This window comes from Symphalangus syndactylus, chromosome 6 (genome assembly GCF_028878055.3).
Source record: "Symphalangus syndactylus isolate Jambi chromosome 6, NHGRI_mSymSyn1-v2.1_pri, whole genome shotgun sequence".
Classification (NCBI taxonomy): domain Eukaryota; kingdom Metazoa; phylum Chordata; class Mammalia; order Primates; family Hylobatidae; genus Symphalangus; species Symphalangus syndactylus.
This window is the reverse complement of record NC_072428.2, coordinates 45,568,587-45,595,954: the sequence shown is the minus strand read 5'-3', so window position 1 is coordinate 45,595,954 and position 27,368 is coordinate 45,568,587. Positions and strand designations below refer to the sequence as shown.

Below are 27,368 nucleotides of genomic sequence, written 5' to 3'. Positions count from 1 at the left end.
CCTTCGAAAGTTGGCTTCATCTCTGAGTCCTGGTTTTCTTGTCAAAACAGAGATAAGAATGCCTCTCGAGCAGGATGCTCCAAGGATGAAACACACTCAGTTCAGAGTAGGTTCCCACAGAGGCCACCCGCACGGGGGTCTGCAGCCCAGGAAGCTTGGCCGAAGCTCCAAGGGCTCTGCCTGGCTTCTCTCCATCCTTAAACTCCCTCCTTCTTCTGTTAGTGGGGTGGGCAATACCTTCAGGAATCTATAGAACTAACAACTGGCCTGGTTCTGCAACTTTCAGAGATTCCCCGAAGGAGCTGCTCCACTGGACAGTAGATTAAGACCACCATGCAGATAACATAGTGAGGTGACCTTTGGCTGATGGGACGTGGTGGGTGGGGGTGGAGATGAAGGACACTGTCATTTACTGAGCACCAACTGTGTTCCAGGTCCTCTGGAAAGTACTGCTGACTGCGGGAGGCTGTAGGAGGAAGAGCCAGAAAGCCCTGCCACCTCCCATAATACTTGGTGTTCTTCCTGTCCTTCAGAAAGGGCTCGGAAAGGCCCTAGAGTCAGAGTGCTGCAGAAAAGGCCTGAGCTGCCATCAGCCCAGCTCTGACAGACCCCCCACACCCCCACAGCCAACACACATACCTCTAGACTCTGGGACTGAGCTCGTTGAGCTAGGCAAGGTGTCAGATTCATCCTAGGTACCCAAAAGATTCAGCAAAGAATAATTGTTGATTTATGTTTAAAGAACTAGGGACTTTTAGCCCCAGGATTGGTCAAGGTGACCACCATCTTGACTGCTGTCTTTCTCAGCAATGAACAAGTTAGCCCACACAGCTCTGGAACAATTAGGGTGACCCCTACTGGTCACCTCAAGAAATCTCAAGTAGACCATCCATAGAGTCATTGATTCTTTCACTGCCAAAACTTTACACCTACTCTACCAGGCCCGTGCAAGGGGCTGGTGACACAAAGATAATCTTGGCCCTCAAGGAACAGAGTCCAGTGGTAGGAGATGCTGGAGAACAGTATAATGGGGCAAATATTTTGAAAGTGAGAAGTTTCAAGACCCCAGAAAAGGGTTACCTAACTGTGGAAATTGGGATGGTGGGACATGATTTTAGCAAATATTTCACATTAGAAATGTTTGAGCTGAGCCATGAACACAAATGCTGAGTGGAATTTCTTGGAACAGATTAGCTGGGTGTCTAGTGGGGAAGATAAGACAGGATGGGGAGAAGCCATACCGGACAGACTTCACCTGACTCTTGGGAATGAGAACTACGGGGCCAGGGCTTGCTGTCCGTGTCTTCCATGCCAAATTCTTACTGTATGAATAAACTGAGCATCAGGTTCACCCAAAGGTGAGCTCTGTGATGAATTTCTATCATCTTTACTTGGATTTCAGCAGCAGTGGCATCAGTGGTGCTGGGTAAAGTATTTGGTAACAGGGGTTGAGGGTAGCAAAAGAGTAGCCACAAACCCTGATTCTACTAAAGGAAGTTGACTACATCTCCTAGGAAACCTTTTAAAATTATGTGTGATGTATGTACAGGTCCAGACTGTCTTAACAGGGGTATGGTTTCTAAAACATGGGAGGTGACTATTCTACTTTTCTTTTGTCTTAATCTACACAAAGTATATTGTGCTCTGCCTGTTAAGAAGGATTTAGACAAATTGGGACATGTTTTGAAACTGGGAAGCAGGAAGCAAGGAGAACAAGAATTTGTGTTTAAAGAACTAGAGAACTTTAGCCCGGAGAAGAGGAAGTGCAGGGAGAAATACAAATGTCTTCTCAGATGTTTGGAAAGCATTCATGCGGTTCCACTGTCCCCAAAGAATAGATGTCATAACTAATGACTGGAAGGTCAGATAAGGCAAGGGATGACCTTCTAGTGGTTGGAACCACCTGAAGATGAAACAGGCTGTTCTTTAAGGTAGTGAGCTCCCCATTCCTTGGAGGGTTCTGGTAAAGCCTGGGACAAGGGTCACAGGATTCCTAACCACTTCAGGGGCCTTTTCTAACTCTGGGAGTCCCTGAAATCCTGGACTCTTTTTAGCTACAACAAACTTAAAGACCTGACGATTGCATCCCAGGATTCTGGGATTATGGTCTGAAGTCTCATGAGAAATACCTCATTTTCTAACCCTCCACTTTCTTTCCTCCCCCTCCCTCTCTGCCAAAAAGAACTTAAGTCAGTCCCTGTGACAGAAAGCAAAATAGAACAAATGAATGAAGTCAGATGTCAGCTGCCACAACACAAAAGTCGAGTGGATGCTGGCTGAAGCCCCACTCTTGACAAGATGGGACCCCAGATTCCTCAGGGGGAGCCCCAGCAGCTCTGCCTGCTGGTGCCATTCCCACGCTGCTCCTGCCCTGTTTGCTGTCTCTCCCATCCATTATTATAAACTCACTGCTTAAAATAGCAAGGTAAAAGCAGAGTCCCTCCCCCAGGATGACATCTAGGTTCTGCTGCAGCTTGTGGGCACACGGACCTCATATCCATCACAGCAAAGTTTAGAATATAATCTCCAGGAAGTGCTGATCTAGAGCACCAGCCCATAAAAGGAAAAAATATTTAGTAATGTTTGGTCTCCAAGCTGTTCCTTCTTTAACCCACTTTCAGGGCCCTTCTTGCTGCCTCTCCAGTCTGGTTAGGAAAGGGTTAGGTGGGCCAGTGCCAAGAGCTAATCAGCTCTTATGACTCTACTCATTCTGCCTCCAGCTAGTGCCTAGCTAGAACCTGGCCCATTTTACAGGCCAGGAAACTGAGGTGCAGAAACGGAAACAACTTGACTCGTTCAGCTACCCTTGTATCTGGTGCAAATTTTCCAAGAGAATCTGCTGGGATAACTATCCAATAATTTGTGCCACTGAAGACGCTAGGAGTTCCTAAACCATATTTAAATATTTTATCTGCCCCTGCTCATGAAAGAAAACAAACTAATATGCTTTTCTTCATGCTTTCATTCTTCAGCTACTTCTAAGTCGCCTACTGAGCATCGGGCACTATGCTAGATGTATTTCAAGTGCTATTTTCTTTAACCCCCATGAGATAGGTTTTATTATTTACATTTAATATATTAAGGATCTAGGGCTCAGAGAGTTTCCGCAACCTGCTCAAGATCACACAGCTAGTAAGTAGCCAAGGGGAGGGCTGGAGTGAGTACTCCCGGTGAGGCTAAGGATGGTGGGAGGCAGAGCGGAGGAAACAGGACCTACACTTCGGTTGTTGGGCCAGGGGTCTTATGAGGGCTAAAGAGTGGCCTACAGTTGAGCCTGCATGTCCTCTGGTAGGTGGTAGCAGCAGGTGGGGGAAGCGGAGGCCAGCCCTGCCTTATAGGCTTCAAAGACCTTACTGTATCCCAGAAAGTACAGAGCCATCATCGGGATGTAGCGTTCAGGAACAGAATTTACAGAGACTATCTCCTTCAGTGCTCTCAGCAACGCTGTGAGATGGGGAGACATTAAAGTCAGACCCATGTTACAGATGAGGAAACAGAGGCCCAGAGACTTGCCCAATGTCATCGCTCATGAATGGCAGTTCTGAGAATTCACCGAATCTGGGTCTGATGCTCCCCTTCCTTGCAGGGCCAAGCCTGTTCTCAGCAGGCAGCAGCAGCCTCTCATCATGGCCCCAAAGATGCCTCTCCCAGAGCCTCGCGACCTGCCTAGAAGAGACCAAACTCCTCTCTGAAACCACAGTATTCCAGGAGCACAGCCTGTAAGCTGAGCGGCTCTCAGATTCTCTCTGTGCATCTTTGAGCATTGAGGGAAGAGCCAAGAAGCCCTTTTGGGAAACAATGGGTTAACCTAGCCTCCACTGACCTTTCTGGAGTGACTCAGTATTCTCAGAAGGGAGTTTTGTTCTTCCAGCTTTGAATTTTTGCTTTCATTTTAGCAGCACAAAGAATGTGAAAGAGATTAGGTTGCTATTAATACCACGGGTCTATCTCTAGATGAACAACTGATGGGGGGAATTGTTAGGGGTGACTGCACATGGAGCTCTCTTAGCCCTTCTGCAAATCCAGAGAGTGATGGAGGGGCCACTGAGAACGCACCAGTCTTACCCCTGCACCCATTTTTACCAATGGGGAACCAAGGACCAGAGAGGGGCAGGCACGTGACCAAGGCCACACCTGTGAGTGAGGGGCAGAGTCAGAGAAGGCCCCAGAGCCCCCACACCCCGAGCCCGGCTGCATGTGGCAGCTTTCTGACTTTTCATTTTGACGGTTTTGCTCGTAGTAAATGGTAAGCCATTGTGTCTGTGCTGTGAAAGCAGGCGTCCTTTGGCAGTGACTCATCATTGTTCTTGCTCTCATGCTCTCGTGGTCACTCTCACGGGAGAAAGGATGCTCCCGCAGGAGATCTGCTGAAAGTGCTGAGAGGTGCCTCTGGGGGTCCCCTGGGCCTGGCCAACTGCAGAGCTGGGTTCCACACCTCCACAAGTGAGCCGGATGGGAAGCCTGCCTCAGGAAAGCCCCATCCTGCTTCCTAACCTTGGCCTGCTCACAGGGCTTTGTTGCTTGGCAGATTCCATTCTAATCCTTCCTCTGCCTCTCCCTTGCTGGATAAATCTCCCCTGGCCTCAGTTTCCTCATTTGAAAATGGAGGTAATAGCACCCACCTTTTAGCGTTGTTGTAACAATTAAATCAGGAAATACATGCAAGGTGCTTGTACATAGAGTCCACTCAGTGCCCTCGCCATTCTCCAAACACGGCAGCTGAGTTCTCTAAGCATGCACTGCATCAACAAAATGAAGCCAAGGCTCAGAGAGACTCTGGTGTTCATCCTAGGTGGCTCAGAGCTCCCAGATTTGTCTCCTGCAAGTAAAACAGACTCAGTCCTGGTCTTTGCTGTGGACAGTCCCAGGTCTGTGCTGGGCTTACCCCATGTCTGTGCTGTGCTCGGTCCCAGGTCCGTGCTGTGGTCAGTCCCAGGTCTGTGCTGTGCTCGCCCCATGTCTGTGCTGTGCTCAGTCCCAGGTCTGTGCTGTGGTTACCCCAGGTCTGTGCTGTGCTCACCCCATGTCTGTGCTGTGCTCAGTCCCAGGTCTGTGCTGTGGTTACCCCAGGTCTGTGCTGTGGTTGCCCCAGATCTGTGCTGTGCTCAGTCCCTGGTCTGTGCTATGGTTACCCCATGTCTGTGCTGTGCTCAGTCCCAGGTCTGTGCTGTGGTTACCCCAGGTCTGTGCTGTGGTTGCCCCAGATCTGCGCTGTGCTCAGTCCCAGGTCTGTGCTGTGCTCAGTCCCAGGTTGGTCTGGTTTCAAAGCCCAGTTCTTTCCACTATCCCTGTACTCATGATGACTCCCCAAAAACAGTGGTTTTCATTCCACAGGTGAGACATGAGGCCTAGCGTGGAATCCCTCCTGGAAGAGGGCCAGCCACAGTGTCTAGCCAAGTAGGTATTTGTGCTGTGCTGAACAAGTGGGTAAGTGAGTGACTGAAGGGGGTACAGCCACCCCCAGTGTGTGGTGGAAGCCCCAGGATTCTCTCCTGAAAGTGGATCTAGATTGAAGGGAATTGTGGGGGAGCAGGAATGGTGAAGGGCAGAGATGCAGGGAGAAAGCCTCGGTGGCAACAGAAAAGGGAGGATGAGGAAGTGGAAGTCACTTCCCCCCAGACTGCTTCCCCTAAACAAAGTCATGTTTCGGGAGGCTGGCCCCGAGCACCCCGACACTCCTGGGGTTTGCACCTCTGTGGGAAACCTTCTCAGGGCCTGATTTTCTCCAGCCCTGCTCTCCGTTCCTGTGGATCTCGCATAGGCTTTGTTGGCTGGGGGTGCCCTGGGAAGGAGCCAGCACCTGCTCAGACCAGTGACAGGAAATAAGCCTAAATATCTCCCCAGGTTTCCTTTCCAGCTTGTTCACTTCAGGAATTCTTTTTTTAAAAATAGGTCCACTTGAAAAAATTTTTTCTTCTTCAAAATATGTGCAATTGCTCAATCGGAGGCAGTTCAAAGGCACCGAGAATAGCAGCAAAGTGTCTGAGCCTCCCATTTACCGCCTAGCAGATATAAATCTTGCCCAGTTCTGTTTGTTCCAGGCTGCTCAGCAGCCTCTTCCCTGAGTCACTTACTCCAGAGTGCCATGAGTCATCATCCTGAAGTCAAGAACCACACGGCATTCCGGGTCTGTGAGATCCTATAAGGGGCAGGGCACCAAGGGGTCTCCAGGAAGACATGGAGGATGAGGAACTGTCTCCTAGGCCCTAGGCTTGGCTCTGCCTCCCCACATGGGTGACTTTAGAGAGTCACTAAGCCTGAGAAGTAGGTGGATTTCTGGGCCCTTCTAACTTGTAATTTGGAGGAATCTCTTCAGTGGTGCACAGGAGCCTGCTTGTTCCAGCTCATAAGAGTCTAATGTAATTCTCAATAATTTTGTGAAGTGGTGGTTAAACACAGACATTACTAAAAAATAAATTACATGAACTTACATTAAACAAAAAGGAGATAAATACTCAAAATAACTGCTTTTTAATTATTTTACTACATTCTTCTATTATCTATGGTCTTAGGAAGATTTATTTCTATAGTCTCTGCATGGTGGAAACACTATATAATGATTTGCTACTGCCCATCTCTTCTCAGTTCCATGATCGGTGAGGTCAAGTTAGTAGTTTGCCATTGGTTCATAGTGGGAGTATCTATACCATGGAAACTGGCAAATGCTACATACATATCAGGGCCTTTTTTCCCCCAGAAAGCTGGCCGTGAAACATTGCCAGAACACCACTGAGCCACTCAGCCCCAGGCTCCCTGATTCTTGCTCCTACCAGGGTGCAGAAGGAACACAGATGACTTTAATATCACCCCAAGATAGCATAGTTATGGAGATTTCATTGCCAATTGTCTTTGGACAACTTTTCCCAAGTGGATCACGAATCCCTTACACTCACCACATCCCTGACAGAGCTCACTGTTTCTTTCCCTCCCCAGCCCACTCCTCCTGTGCCCTAGAGAATGGCACTCAAGCTACAAACCTAGAAGTCACCATGACTGCTTCATTTCTGTCACCCTCCACATTCAATTAGATGACTCTGAGTCCTGTGAATCCTAGTTCAGAAATGCCCTTCCTCCCATCCCCGCCACCCCTGCCCATGGCTCTGTGTGACCTGAGTCACTGCAGCAGCCTCATTTGTCTCCTTACCTCTGGCCTGGTCCCTTCCAATGACCCTCCATAATGATACCAGAACAGTCTGTCTGAAACATAAATTGGATCATCCTTCCCCTTCATAAACTCTTTGAGGATTGATTCCCTTTTACCATGGGGCCAGTTCTCAGTCAAGCTCCTAGCCCCTCTCTCGAGGCTGATCCCCTCTGCTTCACCCTTCATACACCTTATGCCCCAACCATAATGGACCAAAAGCCAACCTCCAAACATGCCCTGCTTTTTTACACCCTTTGCATACATCCTCCTCCTTATACTTGGGCTGCCTTCTGTCCTCTTTCAATACCTTATGGGTTCCTACTTGTCCTCCAAGACCCAATTCACATATCTCCTCCTTCATAAACCCGTTCCTCCTCTTCACCTCAGGAAAAGTTACTCCCTTCCTGTAGTAGTTTCCTACTGCATCTGTACCAAGTTTCCACATATTTGGTGGCTTAAAACTGCACAAATTCATTATCTTACAATTCTTGAGGTCAGAAGTTCAAAATCCATCTCAGCAGGCTAAAGTCTAAGCATCGGCAGGCCTGTGCTTCTTCGGGAGGCTCTAGGGGAGAGTCCATTTCCTGCCATTTCCAGCTTTACAGGCTGCCTACATTCGTTGGCTGGTGACCCCTTTTTCTCCATCCTCAAAGCCAGCAGAGTTGCTGGCATCTTTTCTCCCCTCTGATCTCTGCTTCCCCCTTCACATTTCCTTCTCCTCTGACTTTCACTGTCCTGCCTCCTTATAAGAACTCATGATTACATTGAACCCGCTGAGTTAATCCAGGGTAATCTCCATCTAAGTATTCTCAATTTAATCATATCTGCAAAGGCCCTTTTGCCATTTAAGGTAACATCTTCATAGGTTCCTGGGTTAGGATGTAGACATCTTGGGGAGGGGGCAGTATTCAGCCTACTGCCCTATCCTCCCAGGTACTTTGCACAGAACTCAACCCAACTAGAATTTGAACACCTCAAGAGCAGGGACTCTGCCTTATTCATAGCTTTATGAATATTCTTATAATCATATTTTTATGACCTGCCTCCAATACAGGGTCAAACACAGAATAGCCATTCACTAAATGTTTATTGAATTAATAAATGAATGACACCATATTTCTAAAAAGCAGATAAGAAAGTTTTACATAGACTGGGTGCAGTTGCCCATGCCTGTAATCCCAGCACTTTGGGAGACCAAGGCGGGTGGATCACTTGAAGTCAGGAGTTCAAGACCAGCCTGGCCAACATGGTGAAACCCCATCTCTACTAAAAATACAAAACTTAGTCATCATCTGGGTTGCTATATAAGTAGGTGGGTGGCCTTGCCTGCCCTCATTCTCATTGAGCTTCTCCAGGTTAACGGCCAAGTTTTTCTCTCGATGATGTACCTAGGTTTCATGTCTTCTCTGCCACACAGATGTGCAAATTTCTCCCACAGTATTCTACAACTAAAACCTCACAAAAGGGCAGGGCCTCCTTCTCTGACACCTTCATGCTTCTGTCCTACCATCCAAGAGTAATTTGCAAAGTGAGTTTTCAGATTAACTTATCAATGGCTCTTCTAGCTTTAACCTAAGCCTAACAGAAGACCACAGAGCAGCCCTACCAGCCCCTCTGGCTCCGCTTGGAATGCTGACCAAAGCATTTCCTCAAACAGCTGGTTATGTGTGTTCAAATGAGGCAGCGCCCTCTTGTCTGCTGCCTTGGTACTCTGGAACCATCTCCTTCCTGACAGAGCAGAGCCAGGAGGCTTTGCAAGGTGGTCATTGCCTTTAAACCCAGACTTGGACTCACGGCTTGATTCCTGCTCTGGCAAAGGCACAGATTCTGGTATTAGGGGTCCTGGCAATCCAGCACCTGGGGTTGCCCATTCCCATGAAGCAGGCCTCTGGGAAGGTAGAAGGCGGGAGGCATTGTTTTTTTTCAGGTAGAAGGCAGGAGGCATTGCATCCACTTGATGGGATCGCACTAGGCCTTGATGGCCTTGGCTCTTTCAGAAGCCAACATGTGGGCTGAATCTGAGCCAATGGCCTCTTCCTTGGATCTCCTGGCCTCTGAACCTGAAGATGCCCTTTCTTAGGATGGGGGCAAGGATGTATAAAGGCAAGCTCGTGTTTTGTCCAGGCCCAGAGATCTGTCAAGGGCCATCTAGACCACCAGGAACCAGAAGAGGCACCTTATTGCCTTGGATTCTTTAGAAACTTTGTTCCAAATAAAAATAAAACTTCCTTGACTTGGCAACACCACAGCCCAATAAATAAATAAATAAGCAAAAAAAAGAAAAGAAAATTAACACCCAGTTCACAGTGTGCCTCTCTCATTCAGTTCCTCCTACTTCTTCCTCTCCCCTTCCCTTCTCAGTTTTCTTCTAGGAAGAGGTCATCAGGATCTATTAGGAACCTGTAGGAATACATATAGGAATATAGGAATATATGTAGGAACTGGTTTGGGAAAGTCACAAGGAAAAGATGGCCTCCATGGTGCCTGCCTAAATCATTCACCCATTCTAGAAAAGTTTGTTGAGTGCTTCCTATGTGTCCGGTACTGTGCTGGGCACTGGGGCTCTGGAGTGTGTCCTCCAAGGCCACCTTCTCCAGGAAGGCTTCCCTGACCTCTCCTGGAAGCTATATTCTCTCTGGTCTATGACAGCACTGTGTGGCTATCCCAATCTGCCAAGCAGTGGTTTCTGTATCTCATTTGCAAAGTCTGAGGGCAGATAGCTTTCTTTTGTGCTGGGAACATAACACAGGTACAGAGAAAGTTCTCAATACCTGGTGGATCTCTTCTTTTGAAAGCAAGGACTCTAGGAATCAAGCCTCACTTTTCACATGGCCTACTACACACCCAGCATAATGTAGATATGCTAGCTCTTGAACCATCTCAGGTCTGTGAGAAAGGAATTACTTCTCCATTTTACAGATGAAGAAATGGAGCCTTAGACAAGCAGAGTGACTCACTCTAGGTCACACAGTCAGAAGGTGGAGTCAGGATTAAACACTGGGTCTCCTCTGCCCAAAATGGGATATTTGGCTCTTTCTTAGAGAGAGCTTATTCCTATGCTTCTCTAATCTTAGCAAAGACAGAACAAGGGTATTAGGAGATGTTTTTTGACAGGGCAGGGCTCTTGATCATTCTAGATCCCAGCTCTTCCTCAGGGCCAGCACAGCCAACAAGAACACCACCAGCTGAGATGCAGCCCCTCTCCAAGGAACTGGAAGTCCTTCTCACGGCATCCCCTGGGGTAGATAGGAAGCAGCTGCGACTGTGATCATCTAAGACCAGCAGGAGAGAGTGTTCTTCCCTGCTGGGATGGAGCACCCCAGCTCAGGTCCCCGCCTCCTGTTCATCTCTACTCTGGGAATCCCGGTTCTCCAAAGCCGTGGAAATAGGCCCAATAACCCTGGGCTGGGCTGCTGGGCAAAGTCTGGTGTAAAGCGTGCTACAGAAAGCTACAGCAGGATTGAGATGGGGGTTCAGGGACAGGGCCTTCTGGGGAGTGAAGAGCAGACTGCCATGCTAACTGCCTGTGTAGGAATGAGTTCCTTCACCATTCAGGCCTCAGTCTCTCCATCTCTATAGTAAAGGCTGGGCTAACTTGCCAGCCTGAGCCCTGCTTTATGCCCCATGAGTTCAAATCCATGTTGCCTATTGAAAGCAGTCACACAGTAGGAAGTTAGGGGCCTTCCTGGCATCCCAGGGCTGGAAGCAGCCATCACATCCCCCGATCACAGTGATTGGCTGGAGGGTGAAGATGTGAGCTGACAAGAACCAATGAGATACAAGAAGACTCTACTGGACATCCTGGGAAAGCCATCCTTAAGTGCAACCTTGAGTTCCAGAGGGTGAAAACAGAATCCCTCTTAAGATGATGAAGAAGAACTTGTCTAAGGATGGAATCAATGTGAGACAGAGCACAGCTAAGAGCCAGAAAGAAACTAGGTCCTGAGGCTATCTTCTCAGATCCTGATCAAGCCATGCCTGATATCCCCAGCCTTTTCTGTTTTGAGAACCAATGAATACCCCTTTTTTCTTACGCTGGCTTGTACGAGCTTTTTTGGCACTTGCAATAAAGAGTTCCAACTGGTGCAAACAGCCTATCCTTTATAATGCTGCCTGTGGGGTCTTTCTTGGCACCAAAGTCTTCTCTCACCTCTCTACTCTGCTGCTTACCTGAGAGTTTAAGCTGGGAACTCAGATCTAGAGTTGATGAGCTTACCCTAAGTTATTCCCTAACTTAGAATATCACCATGCCCTTTTCCTCAGAACCTGTTCCTCTTTCTGCATTCCCTCCTACCATTGATGGGCCCAGCATCTGGCCAGAAACCCCAGCCCAAACATAGAACCTTCTCCCACCTCTCCAGAATGCCTGTCCCCACTTCTTTTTACTAATACACACATCTAAACTCTTCAGGCTCCAGAGGAGTGACTCGGTTTGACCAACCTCCATGTTCCTGCCTAGAAGATAGACTGGTACACACCAAGATGTGTTTGTTGAGTCAGATTTCAACCTTCAAATGATTTTCAAACATCATTACTTCCTGGGGGTGACCATTCCACCTACCTATCCCTCAGCTCAGAGCTGGATAGGCTCTCACTGTCAACCCTCCCCAGAAGAGCAGACCCCAAGACCTGGACAATGATTGGCTGTGTGAACAGGCTCATAGCCCTCTGCTTGGAACCCCAGCACCAGAGTTTAGGGTGGGGACTCCCATGTGCAGGACAGGAAGGAAGCTCACACCTTGCCCACCGAGGCCAGCAGCAGAGTGGGAGCAGCCGTGGATCTTGGCCAGGGCCTTTTTTTCACCAATAGACTCTGAGCTGAACTGCAGGATGGTGGGTGTGTGCACAAGAAGACACGTGATAAAGTAAAAGTGAACAGTCCCTTGGTTATCCAGATGTATGCAAACAGCTGCATTAGCTGAGTCTTTAGACCCAAATTGAGAACAGGCTATGGCGAACAGTGATATGCAATGGCAGGAGTGGGTAGAAGCTGGAAGGGTAGAGCCTGGGAATGGCTCTCCCAACAGCAAGCTTTGGTGATTGGAGGCACATGTATTTCAAGGTCCTACTGCTTAAGTGGGCATGTGCAACTGTGACTGCCTAATGATATGAGATTGGAAGTAACCATAGAGAATTTCTCCCCAGGGGAGTCATTTTTCCACCATGGAGAGGTGGGGATGGTCTGGGAGTGATTCCGAGGCATTAGCAGGAGAGAAACTGACATTTATTGTACCAGGTGCTCTACCTGACTCTTTACATCCTTTATCTTATCCAGTCCTTACAACAGCCCTGCATGGTATGATTATTCCCATCTTACAGGTGAGAAAACTGAAGCTCAGAAAGGTGAAGTAATTTGTTTCAGACATCACAATTACTAAGTAATATAAACAGTGTTTGAGCTCAGGGGAACCTGACTCCAAGCCCAGGGTTCTGCTCAGTATACCATAATGAAGGCTTCTAGGTCAATGCAGAGCCAGGCGACAGCAGCAGCAACAACTTCAACCAAAAATGAAATGCTGACACAGGACCAGAAGAGGTTTTTCTGGCTAAGGCTTCACCAGTTTGTCATCGTGGAGAAGGTATCATCCCTAACAATCAGATTTACATATGTTCTCTGTTAACCTGCAGTTTGTTACATGTGCAATATCTCTGCTTAAGATAACTGGTAAATAGCATAGAGTTTATCCAAGGGGTTAAGCTGAGTCATTCTCATGAAGCATTTTCTTGTTTTTAGAAAAGACTGAGTAAAGAGAGCTCTGAGGGCAGGTTAAGGCCAGGGACTGCTGGGAGATGCCTCAGCAGTTTTGCAGGAGCTGATCTGGGCTGTGAGTGGGCAGGCAGGTGAGCAGACCCCCTTCCTGGCCCAGGTTCCACAGGGAGCATATGCACTGGGAAATCACTGGGTTTTGGCAGGGTTTTCTTGGATCACACTAGCAACATTACCAAGGCCTGAGTGGAGCTCCTGCACCCTGGGGAACATTTTCCCAGGGTGGCCCCCAGGCTCCTTACATCAGCCCAGGTACCCCTCTTTCCTGTGCCCACAGCTGGTATTTCCTAGTTATAAAATGATTTTTTCATTAATGCTATGATAGAATGTAGAGGAATGTAGATATTTTTAATATGACAACTTACATTTATAGAACAGAAGTGTTTTTTTTTTTTTTTTTAAAGCACCTAATTTGGAGTCACCCTGGATCCAGAAGCCCCAAAGGCCTGGGACATTGTTCTCTTGGCCTTTCATCTCTTTTCCTCTGATCTTCTGGATCCCCTACACAGGGCCCTTCCTCTAGGGTTGGCAGAGTTTGGGAAAAGCAAAGGCCCTCTAGGGCCCTGGGCTGGAATGCTGGCTGGGGTATGGCTGGCAGGCTTTGTGGTTGGGACTGGTTGGAAGCAGCAGCTCTGCTCTGCTCAGCCTGCAGGTCAGCACTGGAAGGCCCAAGTTGGGCAGGGGCCCCGGGACAGGAGGGAGGGAGCAGCTACTCAATGCTTTCCTGATATCCTCTTACTGCCTCAGTTACCTCCCAATTCCCTACTCATAAAAATCTAGCCATCCTGCAGCCCTGTTCATTCTACATGTCCAGATGAGAAAAGCTGATAACCAGAAAATCGACTCCTGGGGTGGGTGGAGGGTGGTTCTCCTATGAAGTAATCCATCTTCCACACAGCTGGAATTCTAAAACATAGCTGTGGTCACAGGCCTCCCTCAAGTCAAACGTTTCAGTGGCTTTCTGTGTGCGACTCCCAAGTCTGGCTGCTTACTAGAAGCATCTGAGGTGCTTGATAAAATGAAGATTCCTATGCCCTTCCCAGATCGACTGAATCAGAATATCTGGGAATAGGGCCCAGGAATCTGTATAGCTAAAAGCCCCTAAGGGGAATCTGATCCAAAGACCAGAGCTGGAGAAGCCCTGGTCCACAGATGAAGTCCAGGTTCCTGGGCACTCATGCAAAACTTTCTGCTCTGAGACTGCCAAACCTCTCTGTTTTTTCTCCAGCCACTAACACCAAGGTATCCTGCACCCCAGCCTCACCTAATGCTCACTTTCCAGAATATTCCACGTCCTATCAAACCTCAGTGTCACTCCGTCTGCCTAGAAGGCCATCCCCCCATCTGTCTCCATGAAAGACCCTACTCATCCTTCAGAAGCCACCTCATGATTCTCACCAGATTAAACCCTCTGCCTCATTTCCTTTTAGCATTTTAAATTGTTTAGTTGGAAACACAGACTTTAACCTTCTATTTGCCACTTTCTAGCTCTATGACTTTGGCTCTTGAATTTCAATGTCCTCACAAATTATTATGAAAAATATTCAAATTTGAAAAGTATGTAAATATATATAAATTAGATATACAGTGTCTAGCACAAAATAACTAACAGAATGGTAACTTTTATTATTATTATTCCTATATTATGATGGCATTCCTCTAACACAGAGTTCAACAAACTACGGCCTTTGGGCCAAATCTGACCAACTAATGGTTTTCGTAAATAAATTTTTATCAAAATACAGCACAACCATTCATTTGTATATTGTCTTTGGCTGTTTTCATGCTATGAGGGCAATTGAGTAGTTGAGGCAGACACTCTGACTTACAAAGCCGAAATATTTACTAGCTGCCTTTTTTCAGAAAAGTTAGCCAACCCTGCTCTAACATAATCGCAATTATTTGTTTTTAGTTTGGTCTCCCCCATTTGTCTGAGAGACACTCAAGGATCTTCATGGCAGACTCCTGTTCATCCTTTAAAACTAAGTCTTTCTCATCTTTGTATCTCGAACATTTGGTGTATAATTAGGGCTTGGTATATGTTGAATTGAAGTGAATAATTCTTTAACCCAGTTTAAATGCACACATCTCCTGAAAGCCCTGATGGGAAGATGGGGTAAGTGCCAGCAGACCTGGCTCTGAGGCTGCCTCCCTCCTGGCTTCAGCGTCCCACAGTCTCACTGCCTCCCACCACCCAAAACCCAGCACTCTGTGCTTTGCAGCTGTAATATTTCCCCTGATAGAGAGGGGAGGAAGAACTCCTTCAAAGGTTAGTATATTCCCATTATCCAAGAGTGTACAAATGGATGGTCTAATGGTCCCCATGGTCCTTACGGGGGCAATTTGGTGGACCCATTTTTAATAAATGAACTAATGGATTGGTATTTTTTCTCTGGAGATTTATATTTTGTTTAGTTTCAACTACCCATGAATTTGCATTCCTGACAAAAGCTCCTTTTAAGAAGAGAACTAGGATTTCCAAGAAGTGAGACCGTTTCTTTGTGAGCTGGTTATGAAACTACTCTGTGACCTTGGGCCAGTCACCCACCTCTCCGGGCCTAGCTTTCAGCTTCTGTATAACAACTTTCAGACTTGACTCCCTGGGGTTCTAGCCAGGGGGATGAACCAACTCATGGTGAGTGAAAACAGTGGCCTGGCAACAGGCAGCTTGATAGAGAGTCTTCCCTCTTCTATGCTGCAGTAGCACATTCCCTGTCCTCCCCAGCAAATACAGCGACTCATTTCTATTGCCTTTTCTTGAGGCTTAAAGAAGATGCTGTAGCCCTGAAGAAGATCTTCAGAAGATAAGAAAATGCCATGGTGTGGAAAACTCTGTGCTGGATGAAGTGGAAACACTCAGCTCTCCCCTGAGGCCAGATGAAAAGCACATGGATGAAAGCCAAAGTCCATCCCTTCCTTGAGCCTTTGGGAGCAGCAGTCCACCCTTTCTTTCAGAAAGTAGTTCCCCCCCTTACCCTTCACCCTCCTTGCAGACACCCCCATGGGATAAAATACTAAGCCTGCAGGATCCTGGTTATCTGGGGGCAAATCGGTGTAACTGCGGATTGAACTGACTTTTATTGATTTCCCAGCAGGTGATTTATAACTGCCTGCTTCCTAAAAGGGCTTGTGGCCAGATGGCAATAAAAACACTCAGAGGCCAAGAGAGTTAAAAATAAATGCTGAAAATGAGAGCAGAGGAAAGAGGGAGATAGATAGCTGCACTAGCTGAGGTGGGATGACTGCTCAGTCTGGATCACAGGGATGGGAATCTTGTTTTTCAGTTCCTACTGACATAACCAACTGAGATCAGCAGCACCTTGTTTTTGGCTTTTGCAAGAATTTCAGAGCAAGGAGTAGCTACAACTTGAGCTTCCAAAACTAACCCTTAGTCCAACAGAGAACAAAATTAGTGTGAGATTTTGCATTTTAGAACTTTGTAAAAGCTCACTTCACAGAAGGACTCCTCATACAACTATGTCACCGTACTGTTTACGCAACAGGATCTGGAAGTACTTTAAAGCCGGTAGTGTAAATCAAATTCTAGGTGTTATGTACATGCCTGAGTCTAATGGCTGGTCATCCACCCTCCCTGATGTAGCTTTAGAGTGGTCCTTAACTAAAACGAGTTCTAGGATCACGCAGAACCATGCACAAGGATCCTTTAGCTTAGTGAAAATAGGCAGTGCTTTCTAATTCTGGCCATAGGTCACTGTCATTTGGTGGTCATGGTGAATCGGTTATTTAACAAATTCTGTTTTCACTAGTTGCAACTAACCAGAAATCAGATCTCTCAAAGGAAAACCAAGAAGGCTATTGTTATGGGCTTAACTGTGCCCCCCAATACTCCTCCTAGTTCTTATGTCAAAATCCTAACCCCCAGTACATAATAATGTGACTGTATTTGGAGACAGGGCCTTTAAGAGGTAATTAAGTTTAAATGAGGCCATTAGAATAGACCCTAATCCAATCTGACTGGTGTCCTTATAAGAAGAGGAAATTTGGATGTAGAGGCACCAAGGATGTGCCTATACAGAAGAAAGACCATATGAGGACACAGAGAGAAGGTGGCCATCTATAAGCAAGGAGAGAGGCTGCAGAAGAAACCAGACCTGCTGATACCTTGATCTGGGACTTCCTTAGAACTGTTAGAAAATAAATTTCCATTGTTTAAGCCACTTGGCTTGTGATATTTTAATACAGTAGTTCTGACAAACTGATATAGCTATTGATAGAATCTCTCAGCCATATCAGATTTAAATTCAAGTCTGTTTCAAACATTTAATCTTTGAAATAGGGATCAATACATTTTGGAGAATAATTGCTTTAGTATTTTTCCAGGCCAACCACAAAACTCCTTTCAGAACCTTTCTAATGAAATAAAAATTCTCTAGACTAGGTCCCAAGAATTCTACCTTTGAAGAAGTAAAATGATCTCTATTTGCAGGTGATACGATCTTACATATGCAAAATCCTGAGGAATCCACTAAAAACCATTAGGACTAATAAATGAGTTCAGCAAGGCCGCAGGATATATGATTGATAAGTACAATCAATTATATTCCTCTACACTAGCAATGAACAATCAAGAAACGAAATTAATAAAGCAATTCTATTCACAATAGCATCAAAAACATAAATACTTAGGAATACACCCAACGGCTAGCCGGGTGTGGTAGCTCACACCTGTAATACCAGCACTTCGGGAGGCTGAGGTGGGTGGATCACCTGAGGCCAGGAGTTTGAGACCAGCTTGGCCATGATGGCAAAACCTCATCTAAACTAAAAATACAAAAATTAGCAGGGCATGGTGGCGCGCACCTGTAGTACCAGCTACTCAGGAGGCCGAGGCATGAGAATCACTTGAACCCAGGAGGTGGAGGTTTCAGTGAGCCAAGTTCACACCACTGCACTCCAGCCTGGGTGACAGGGTGAGACTCTGTCTTAAAAACAACAACAACAAACAAACAACAACAACAACAAAAACCCAGCAATATACTTAGCAAAATAAACGCAAAACTTTGACTCTGAGAGACATGAAATATTTTTGAAAGAAATTAAAGCCCTAAATTGTTGGAATGCCATCTCATTCCAATTTCAGATGGAAACACAAGGAAGCAACAATAATCAAAACAAACTTTAAAAAGAAGAAAAAAATTATCTACACATCCCATTTGCAAAACTTACTATAAAACTATCGTAATATAGTATGATACTCTACACTATACAAGAAGAGACATACACATCAATGCAACAGACTTGAGAGTTCATAAATAAGCCCTTACATTTGTAGTTAATTGATTTCAACAAGGATGCCAAGACAATTCGATGGGGAAAGAATAGTCTTTTCAACAAGTGGTTCTGGAACAACTGGATAACCACATGTAAAAGAGTAAAGTTGGACCCCTTCCTATACCATACACAAAAATTAACTCAAAACATCTAAATGGGAGAGCTATAATTATAGAATTCTTAGGTGAAAGCATGTGAGTAAATCTTGGTGTCCTTGGGTTAGACAATGCCTTCTTAGATACAACACCGTAAGTGCAGGCAACAAAATGAAAAGTAAATAAATTGGACTTCATCACAATAAAAAAATTCTGTATTGAAAGTGATGCTATCAAGAAAATAAAATGACAACCCACAGAAGAGAAAAAAAGTTGCAAATAGCATATCTAATAAAGGACTTGAATAAAGAACTCTTATAACACAATAATAAAAAGACAAGTAATACAATTTTAAAATGGGCAAAATATTTGAATACACATATCTCCAAAGAATATATGCAAATGACCAATAAGCACATGAACAGATGTTCAACATCATCAACCATCAGGGAAATACAAATCAAAACAGCAATGAGATACCACTTTATACCCATTAGGGTGGCTAAAATAAAAAAGACAAGTAACAGTAAGTGTCGACTAGGATGTGAAGAAACTAGAACCCTTATATATTGCTGGTAGAAATGTAAAATGTTGTAACCGCTTTGGAAAACAGCTTAGCAGTTCCTCAAAAGGTTAAACATAGGATTACTGCATGATATACCAATTCTTCTAGATATGTACCCAAGAGAAATGAAAATGTATATCCACATAAAAACACATACACAATGTTCATAGCAGCACTATTTATAATAGCCAAAACATGGAAACAAACTAAATGTCCATAAAGTAATTAATGGATGAATAAAATGTGGTATATTCATACAAAAGAATCTATTCAGTCATAAAAAGGACTTGTAATCACACTTGTAATCCCAGCACTTTGGGAGGCTGAGATGGGCGAATCACTTGAGGTCAGGAGTTTGAGACCAGCCTGGCCAACATGGTAAAACCCCGTCTCTACTAAAAATACAAAAATTAGCTGGGCTTGGTGCCGCGCGCCTGTAATTCCAGCTACTCAGGAGGCTGAGGCACGAGAATTGCTTTAACCCAGGAGGCGAAGGTTGCAGTGAGCTGAGATCATGCCACTTGTACTCCAGCCTGGGTGATGGAGTGAAACTCTGTCTCAAAAAAAAAAGGAATGAAGTAATGATATAAGTTTTAAGTTTCATGCTGAAGTATGAAACTTAAAATGAATGAAAGGATGAACTTGAAAATATTATGGTAAGTGAAAGAAGCCAGTCACAAAAGACCACATATATTATTTTATTTATATAAAATGCCTGTAATAGAGAAAGCTATAGAGACGGAAAGTAAATTAATGGTTGCTTAGGGCTGAGAGGATGGGGAAATGAGACGTGGCTGTTAATAACTATGGGGTTTCTTTTTGGATGATAAAAATATTCTGGAATTAGATAGCCATGATGGCTGCACAACTCTCTGAATATACTAAAATCCACTGAATTGTACACTTTAAGTAGGTGAATCATATGGCATGTGGATTATATTTTAACAAAGCTTTTAAAAGTTTTTCTAACTTCCATTAAAAAAAAACAGAAGGAAGCTAGCTTTGGTCCTTAGTGCCTTGTGACCTCTCTGGGCATAGCTTCCTCAAACATAAACATTAGAAATTAAGCTCGATGATTTATAACGTGCCTTCCATCTCTGAAATTGCTGAGTGTACATAATGTAAGAAAACAGGTTGAGGAAAAGAGATAGATTATGTGTCTAGGATGGGCTCGTGTGAGGAGAAATGAAGGAGGAGGCAACAATAAGACTAAGAGAAATAGAGATGAAGGGACAGGGACATGGGCTCAGAGAGACAGACAGAGACATGGAGACAAGACTACACCCCAAAAGAAAGACAGACTCACTGGGATGAATGTGCAGATTACTCATCTGTGCTTCCATTTAACAAATATTTACAGAGCACCTGCCAAATATTTACAGAGCACCTGGTTTACTACTGCCAAGCTCTGTGCAGTAGTAAACCAGGTAGACCAGGGCACTGAGCTCAGAGGTAAGAGACATAGCAGTAAGCAGGCAATTTGCAAGTAAGCACAGACAGTGAGAGCTGGGATGCAGTAATTCAAGATGCTCCAGAAGTGCACAGATGCAACACACACCCAACACCACACTCAAGATGCACAACATTCCCAAAGGTAGAATCATTTTTGTAGGGAGCGCCATTCCTCATCTGAGGCATTTAGAGTTCTGCTAGCAAAGACATTCAAATAAACAGGTTTTTACAAGTATGGGCACAAATGGGGGTGACACCCTTCAGTTCTCACCCTGAAGTCTCTATAAAATGAGGCTGAAGGACAGGATTCATCCCTCACTCCAGCGCTTCCCAGTACTCTTTCCCCCTCATCGGGAGGGACTGGCTTTGGAAACAGAGAGGAATGTGACCTATTACAAGCACACCAGCACCACTCCTCTGGGCTTTCAGCTGGAAACTTCCCAGAACACATTCTGTTCCACCCTCCTTCCATCCCATCCAGACCTGGCGACCTGGCCCAATAAAGGCATCACATGTTGCCCCTTCCCCAGAGAAGTCTTGTGGCTTCTCTGCTGCTGACAGGCACATGAAAGGGAACTGAAGCTCAACAGAAAAGTGACTGCTCCCTGCACAGTGTCGGCTCCCTGCCTGACTCAGATTCAGCCAAGTCTGAGGAGGGAAAGCCAGGGACGTTTCTGGATATCTCTTGCCTGGGTCCCTCTTCTTCTAACTCTAGATTTAGTGAGAGTCCAAGCTGCACAATATTCCTGAAATAGCCCCAAGTCACATCCTAAGATAGGGGTTCATCCCCTCATATGAAGGATTCTCTTTGGAGAAGATGTTGGGGGCTTTGGACGCTGTGCACTGGTACACGAATAGGAAACGCAGAGTGACCCGGAGCAGGAAGGAGTGGGCACCGCCCTGCAGATTCTGGGCAGGCTGCACCAGTGCTGGGCTGGGAAACAGCCCTTGGGCTCCCTGAAGGTCTCCCTGGCTGTGCACCATTTGGAGCAGCAGTGAATTAATGTGATTCAGGCTCCAAAAATAGTAGCCAGAGCATCTAAAATTGCTTTCTACCCTGGGTTGGGCCAGTCCCCTGGGAATGTCAGCATTTCTAAAATGTCCCCATTCACCCAGAGTGCCTTTGTCAGACCCCAAGTAGAATCTGGGCCACCGTTAAGCTCTCCTGGTTCCGTTAGCTCCTGCCCGGTTCCCCTCTCCTGTGTGTCACGTGCACGGCCTCCCAAACAGGAAATGCTAATTTATGCCTGCCCCTTGCTGTTACCAGGTCCAAGAACTTTTACCCTGCAAATGGCTTGGAAGGGCAGAAATGGCCCCTTGCAGAAGTGGCCTGGGTGGCTCTCTACCACTGAGTTGGGATTTAATTTCTAACAATGACGACTGGGGAAGCAGAGTCACCTGAGGAGCCTTGAGCCTCTGGTCTGCTGCTGATGCCAAAGGGAGTCATTTCCACAGTGGCTTGTCTTTCTCTGATAAAGTTATTTTGGGATCTCAGGGAATTTCATCATCATGAAGACTTGTCACTCTAGGCCTACCTCAGTGCTTTTGCACATCCTGTGCTCTATGCAGGAAACGCCCTTTACGCCCTCTTCCCTGACTGACAAATGCCCCTTCATACTCTTATTCAGTGCCTTCCTAAGAGTGGGAAGCTGCGGTCTTTACTAAGTTTGTCTGCAATGAATGCTCTGGAATGGCCACCTTTGCCCCGGTTACACTCCCATGCCTAGAGATTCACACCCTGCATTCTCCTACCCGCGGATCGACCACGATTCTCAGCTGCCTTATTCATGGACAGGAGTGAGGCAAGGAACAAGCCTCTCCCCTGCCTCATGGAGGCTGGCCTCCCATCTAACAACTAAGTGGCCAGGGTCTGTAACCACTGCATGGGCTTCCTGATTTAAATGCAGTTTGGGAATCTCTCTGCCTAGAGAATCGTGATTTGATCTTTGTGATCATGTCCTTTAGTTCTCAGGTTCTTAGCTGTGATGCTCATACTGCCTCTTAGTGGCTTCACTTTGCCTCCCTAAGAGATTCCAGAAGCGCAGAACAGAGAAAGTGATGGAGGGGTGAGGAGGGAGGATAAGTTAGTCTACACCTTGGTTTCTTCCCATGCGGTGGGAGATAACAGTTTCTACCTCAGAGTGGTTGAGAGGATGACATGAGATGTGTAAATGACTCAGCACAAAGTCAGTACTTTGGGGGGACAGCTGCATTTTTGCCCATGTGGCCCCCCGTCCCCCTTCTTCTGGTAACAGCAGCATATTCATCACACTTGTGCTTGGGATGGGGATGGTTGACCCCACTGTGGGATTGGAGCTGTAACACTGGACTGGCCCCACAGAATATCCCATGCCCCCAGCTCTGGGTTGTAATTAAGGAATGAGCACATGACTCAGACCAGGCCAATACATTCAGTTCGGTGACTTCTGTTGGAACTGTTGGGGGAGTTCTTGCTGCAAGCGTTGCTGAAAGGATAGGCTGGGAACTGCAGGTGCCACAGTGCCACCACGCAGGAGAGGTCACCTGAGAATACATCTAATACCAAGGACAGCCGAGAGATAGAGGGAATGAGGCCATGGATCCAGGCATGTCCGAAATTGCCCTAGAACTCTCAATTATATGATCCAGAACATTCTGCTAATTTGCTAATCTAATTTGAATCCGTTTCTATTCCAGGCAAACCAGAATCCTGGCAAATGCCAAGCTCAATATGTTTGGAGGTTCACCCTTCCCACGGCCATTGCTCTGGGGCAAGGGGTGCTCCTTGGCCTCTGCAGAGACAATGCTACAGCTCATCTCCCTGTCCTCAGTCTCTTGTACTTCAGTCTTTTACTGCACTGACTGTTCTCAAACACAGGCTTAGAAGATGCCTTGACTCCCCACTGCCTGGAGATCATGTCCCAACTTCCTCAGATCCACCTGCAAAGCTCCACATCTGACCCTAATTTCCTTTGTGTCTCTCCCATGACCTTCCCCTCTGGGTCCATGCATACTCTGTACCCCACTCATACCAACCTCTTCCCCACTCTGAAATGCTCCCTCCACTCTCCTAACCCTGTACCTTTCCTGGGAAGTTCCTCACTTCTTTCTTACCTACCTGCCAGATCCACAACTACCTTCTCTTCCAAGAAGCCTTCATGGATGGCCCCAGACTGAGTCAATGTCTCCTTCTCCTGAATCAATGTCTCCCTTGTACATACTATAGTACCTCTTGGTGTTTATGACATGAGAGTAATTTATACATTTTTTTTTGAGAGCAAGGAGCATGTCATACTCCTTTCAGGATCCCCTGGGGCACTTACACAAGATTTGCTCACTCTAGACCCTCCCTGAATTTGCTGACACAAGACCTTGGCTTCCAGCTGACAAACTCTGACTACCCCGTCCCCTCCCCTTGACCATACTCTAGGAGAGGGGTGCCTAAACTTTGGGTCACGTTTCCTCTTCACCAGTAAACTTCTTTTTAAAAAAATTATGAGAAAATATGTGTGACCTACAATTTATCATTTTAACCATTTTAAAGTGTACAATTCAGTGGCATTAAGTACATTCACAATGTTGTGCACCTATCACCCCTACCTAGTTCCAGAACTTTTTCATCATCCCAAATGGAAACTCTGTACCCAGTAAGCAGTCACTCCCTGTTCCCCCTTTCCCGCCGGCCCTGCCAACCACGAATCTGCTTTCTGTCCCTGTGGCTTTAACCGGTTCCGGATAGTTATATGAATGCAACCATACAATAGGTGACATTTTCTGTCTAGCTTCTTTCACTTAGATAATGTTTTTGAGGTTTATCCACATGGTAGCATGTATCCATACTTCATTCCTTTTTATGGCTGAATAACATTCCATCATTATCTATCTATCTGTCTATCTATCTATCTATCTATCTATCTATCTATCTATCATCTGTCTATCCATCCCACATTTTGTTTATTCATTCATCAGGTGATAGACATTTGGGTTGTTTCCTCCTTTTGGCTATTGTGAATAGTGCTATTACATTGTGATACAACTTTTGTTGGAACAGCTGTTTTCAATTCTTTCGCATATAGACCTAGGACTGGAATTGCTTGGTCATATGGAAATCTTACATTTACCGGGAAGCTGCTTATCCTTGCTCTCTCCAAGCCTCACCAACATACTGGGTCTATTTAACTGCTTTCACCCTGAGAGAGCCCAAGCTTCTTAGAAGGGAGCGATTTCATCTTGTCATCTCCTGATGGCAATCCCTAAAGGATGTTCCTAGTTTTTAATACTGACCTCTTGCTGTTTAGAGCTTTCCTTTGTCTAAGCTATTTCAGACACATTATTTAACTTGTTCCTCACAGAAATACTGTAAGGAGGAAACTATTATGTCTGCTTTTTAGATGTGGAGGCTGACAGATTCAGAGGATGAAGTGATGCGGCAGGGTCACACAGCCATTAGGAGCCCAGCTGAGACTTACCCCAGCCCAGTGCCCTTTCCACGCCACCACAGTGGCCCTCTCTCAATTTGCCTCTCTTCCCGAAGTCTTTGTAAAATAGCCACCTTCTGAAATGTATTCTCAGACCCACCATTGTTTAGAAATGCCCTCTTGGTAGGCAACTGGTTGATGCTGGCACAGACCTCTGCAAATACTCTACCAGTTGGCACCTCATTTGTAATCGAAACTTTTTTCCTGGGGCAGATTCTGCCTGTACCAAACAGACCAGTGTTTACCTTTTCTGGGTCTTCTGTCACCTTCTGCAATCCTGGGTTAATGTTCCCTTTTGATGCTGCTATGAGTCTAAATCTGAGCGTGTCCCACAAGCTCAACCTCAGCTCTCTAAATTTCCTCCCTGTTCTTTTGTTCAACCCAAGGTCAACTCAAGAGTATCCCCTTCCCTTTCTCAGGAGGAAACTATCCCTTGGACCGAGGGGTCCCCTGACCTCTTTGGAGTAGAAAAGAGGCACAATGCCCTTCAACCTGACGTGGTGAAGTTGTGTCTATACTGCTGCTTGGAAGCTTCCAATCTTAGTGTCCTCATTCTACATGAGACCAAGAGACTGTAGAAATAAGCAAAACAGGCAATGATAACAATAACAACATTCTCTATCCATCAGAGGCATAGAGCTTTTTAAAAGTGTACGATTCAGTGGCATTAAGTACATTCACAATGTTGTGCACCTACCACCCTTATCTAGTTCCAAAACACTTTCATCATCCCAAATGGAAACTCTACCCGTGAAGCAGTCACTCCCTGTTCCCCTTCCCCCCAGGCCCTGGCAATCACAGATCTGGTGCCTGGTGCTTTAGGCATATTTACTCACTCAATCCCCTAACTGCCCTATGAGGTGAATGCCACTTTGCAGATAAGGAAACTGAAATTCAATGTGATTCTGTGACTCCAGAGTCACAGAGCTAATGGGTGGCCAAACAGGGATTGAAGCCATCAGAGCCCATGCCTTCCCCATTCTGGCCCACTGTCTGCCTCTGAGGTAGAAGCTTTGTGAGCTGACCTGGCCCACTGAGAGCTTTCCTTAGCAGTTCTGCAAGCAGCGAGGACTCTCTAGATGCCATGTGATCCATCCTGTGTCCACCCAAGTAGGAATACCAATAACCACTTATCTCAAAGTTGTATGGAGTTCTATACAACTCCAGTTCTGGGTGATGTTGTCAGGAGCTCTGAAAAGAAAGGTTATGTGCTTCACTCTATTTGGGAATATCAGCGAGAGATAGGTTTCTGTCTTGCAGGACATCTCAGAGCCTTTAAGAAGCAAATGTGCAGTATAAATCTCCAAGAAGGGGTGAAAGGATATAATGTTTCTCAAATTTATTTGACCATGAAATGTTTTTCCAAGGAGTATCTCAAAGTGTCCTCTTTAAAACTCCACTCTGGGCCAGGCACAGTGGCTCGCACCTGTAATCCCAACACTTTGGGAGGCCCAGGCAGGCGGAACACCTGAGGTCAGGAGTTTGAAACTGGCCTGGCCAACATGGTGAAACTCTGTCTCTACTAAAAATACAAAAATTGGCCAGGCATGGTGGCCTATGCCTGTAATCCCAGCTACTCGGGAGGCTAAAGCAGGAAAATCACTTGAACCTAGGAGGTGGAGGTTGCAGTGAGCAGAGATTGCACCACTGTACTCCATCCTGGGCAACAAGAATGAAACTGAGAAAGAGAGAGAGAGAGAGAGAAAAAGAAAGAAAGAAAGAAAAAGAAAGAAAGAAAGAAAGAAAGAAAGAAAGAAAGAAAGAAAGAAAGAAAGAAAGAAAGGAAGGGAGGGAGGGAGGGAGGGAAAGAGAGAGGAAGAAAGAGAGAAAGAGAGAAGGAAAGAAAGAAAGAAAGGAAGAAAGAAAGGAAGAAGGAAAGAAAGAAGGAAAGAAAGAAAGAAAAAGAAAGAAAGAAAGAAAGAAAGAAAGAAAGAAAGAAAGAAAGAAAGAAAGAAAGAAAAAGAAAGAGAAAGGAAAGAGAAATCTCCACTCAGAAATGCCCTAAACCCTCTTAGGTTAGAGGGTGTCCAGAGGTGAGAGAGAACAGTAATTATCTCCATTGGCCCTGGAGCTGGGCTGCCTGGGTTCATATCCCAGCCCTGCCATGTGACCTTGGACATGCTGCTTCATCTTTCTATGCCTCCGTTTCCTCACTTGTAAAACATGGATAATAATAATCTTGTGAATTATGTAATATAAACTTCTTAGAACAATGCCTTTTGTGACATAGGGCTCACAAAAATTCTAATATGGTCTTTGGGGCCAGGCAGGCTAGAGGGGGCAGTGAGAAGGGTTATGTTACCTATGATGCATAAAACTGTAAAAATCCAGATAATTCATGAAAGATTACACAGATAGCATGGTTTCATGGTCCTCAGGGAGGGTCAGTGAGTTCCAGTGGGAGGAGAAAGTGCTATGCGATGATAGTTAGCTAGTTAGCTGCTTGATCCATTTTCCTGGGTCTTTTCAAGTTCACCAGGTCTCCTCTACTTAGGGAGCTCTTAGGGGGTGCCCAACACCTCCTGGAGACCCCTCAAATTCTGGTGTCTATGAGTTTCATCCCTTCCAAGGAACAGAAATCCTGTCCTTTTGTCAC

General features: G+C 45.8%; 1 protein-coding gene across 4 annotated transcripts in view; it reads right to left on the bottom strand.

The window, feature by feature from the left end:
- Positions 1-27,368, bottom strand: part of IRAG1 (inositol 1,4,5-triphosphate receptor associated 1) — a 123,843-nt gene that overhangs the window by 84,458 nt on the left and 12,017 nt on the right. The window contains exon 1 of one of the 4 annotated variants that reach the window (XM_063641107.1): positions 4,886-5,055. The exons of 2 other annotated variants lie outside the window; for them this stretch is intronic. In XM_063641107.1, the coding sequence (XP_063497177.1) occupies positions 4,886-4,958 (73 nt within the window). In that variant the 5' untranslated portion in view covers positions 4,959-5,055. Of the gene's footprint in view, positions 1-4,885; positions 5,056-27,368 lie in introns of those variants that run through there. One more of the 4 variants, XM_063641106.1, reaches the window with a different exon arrangement.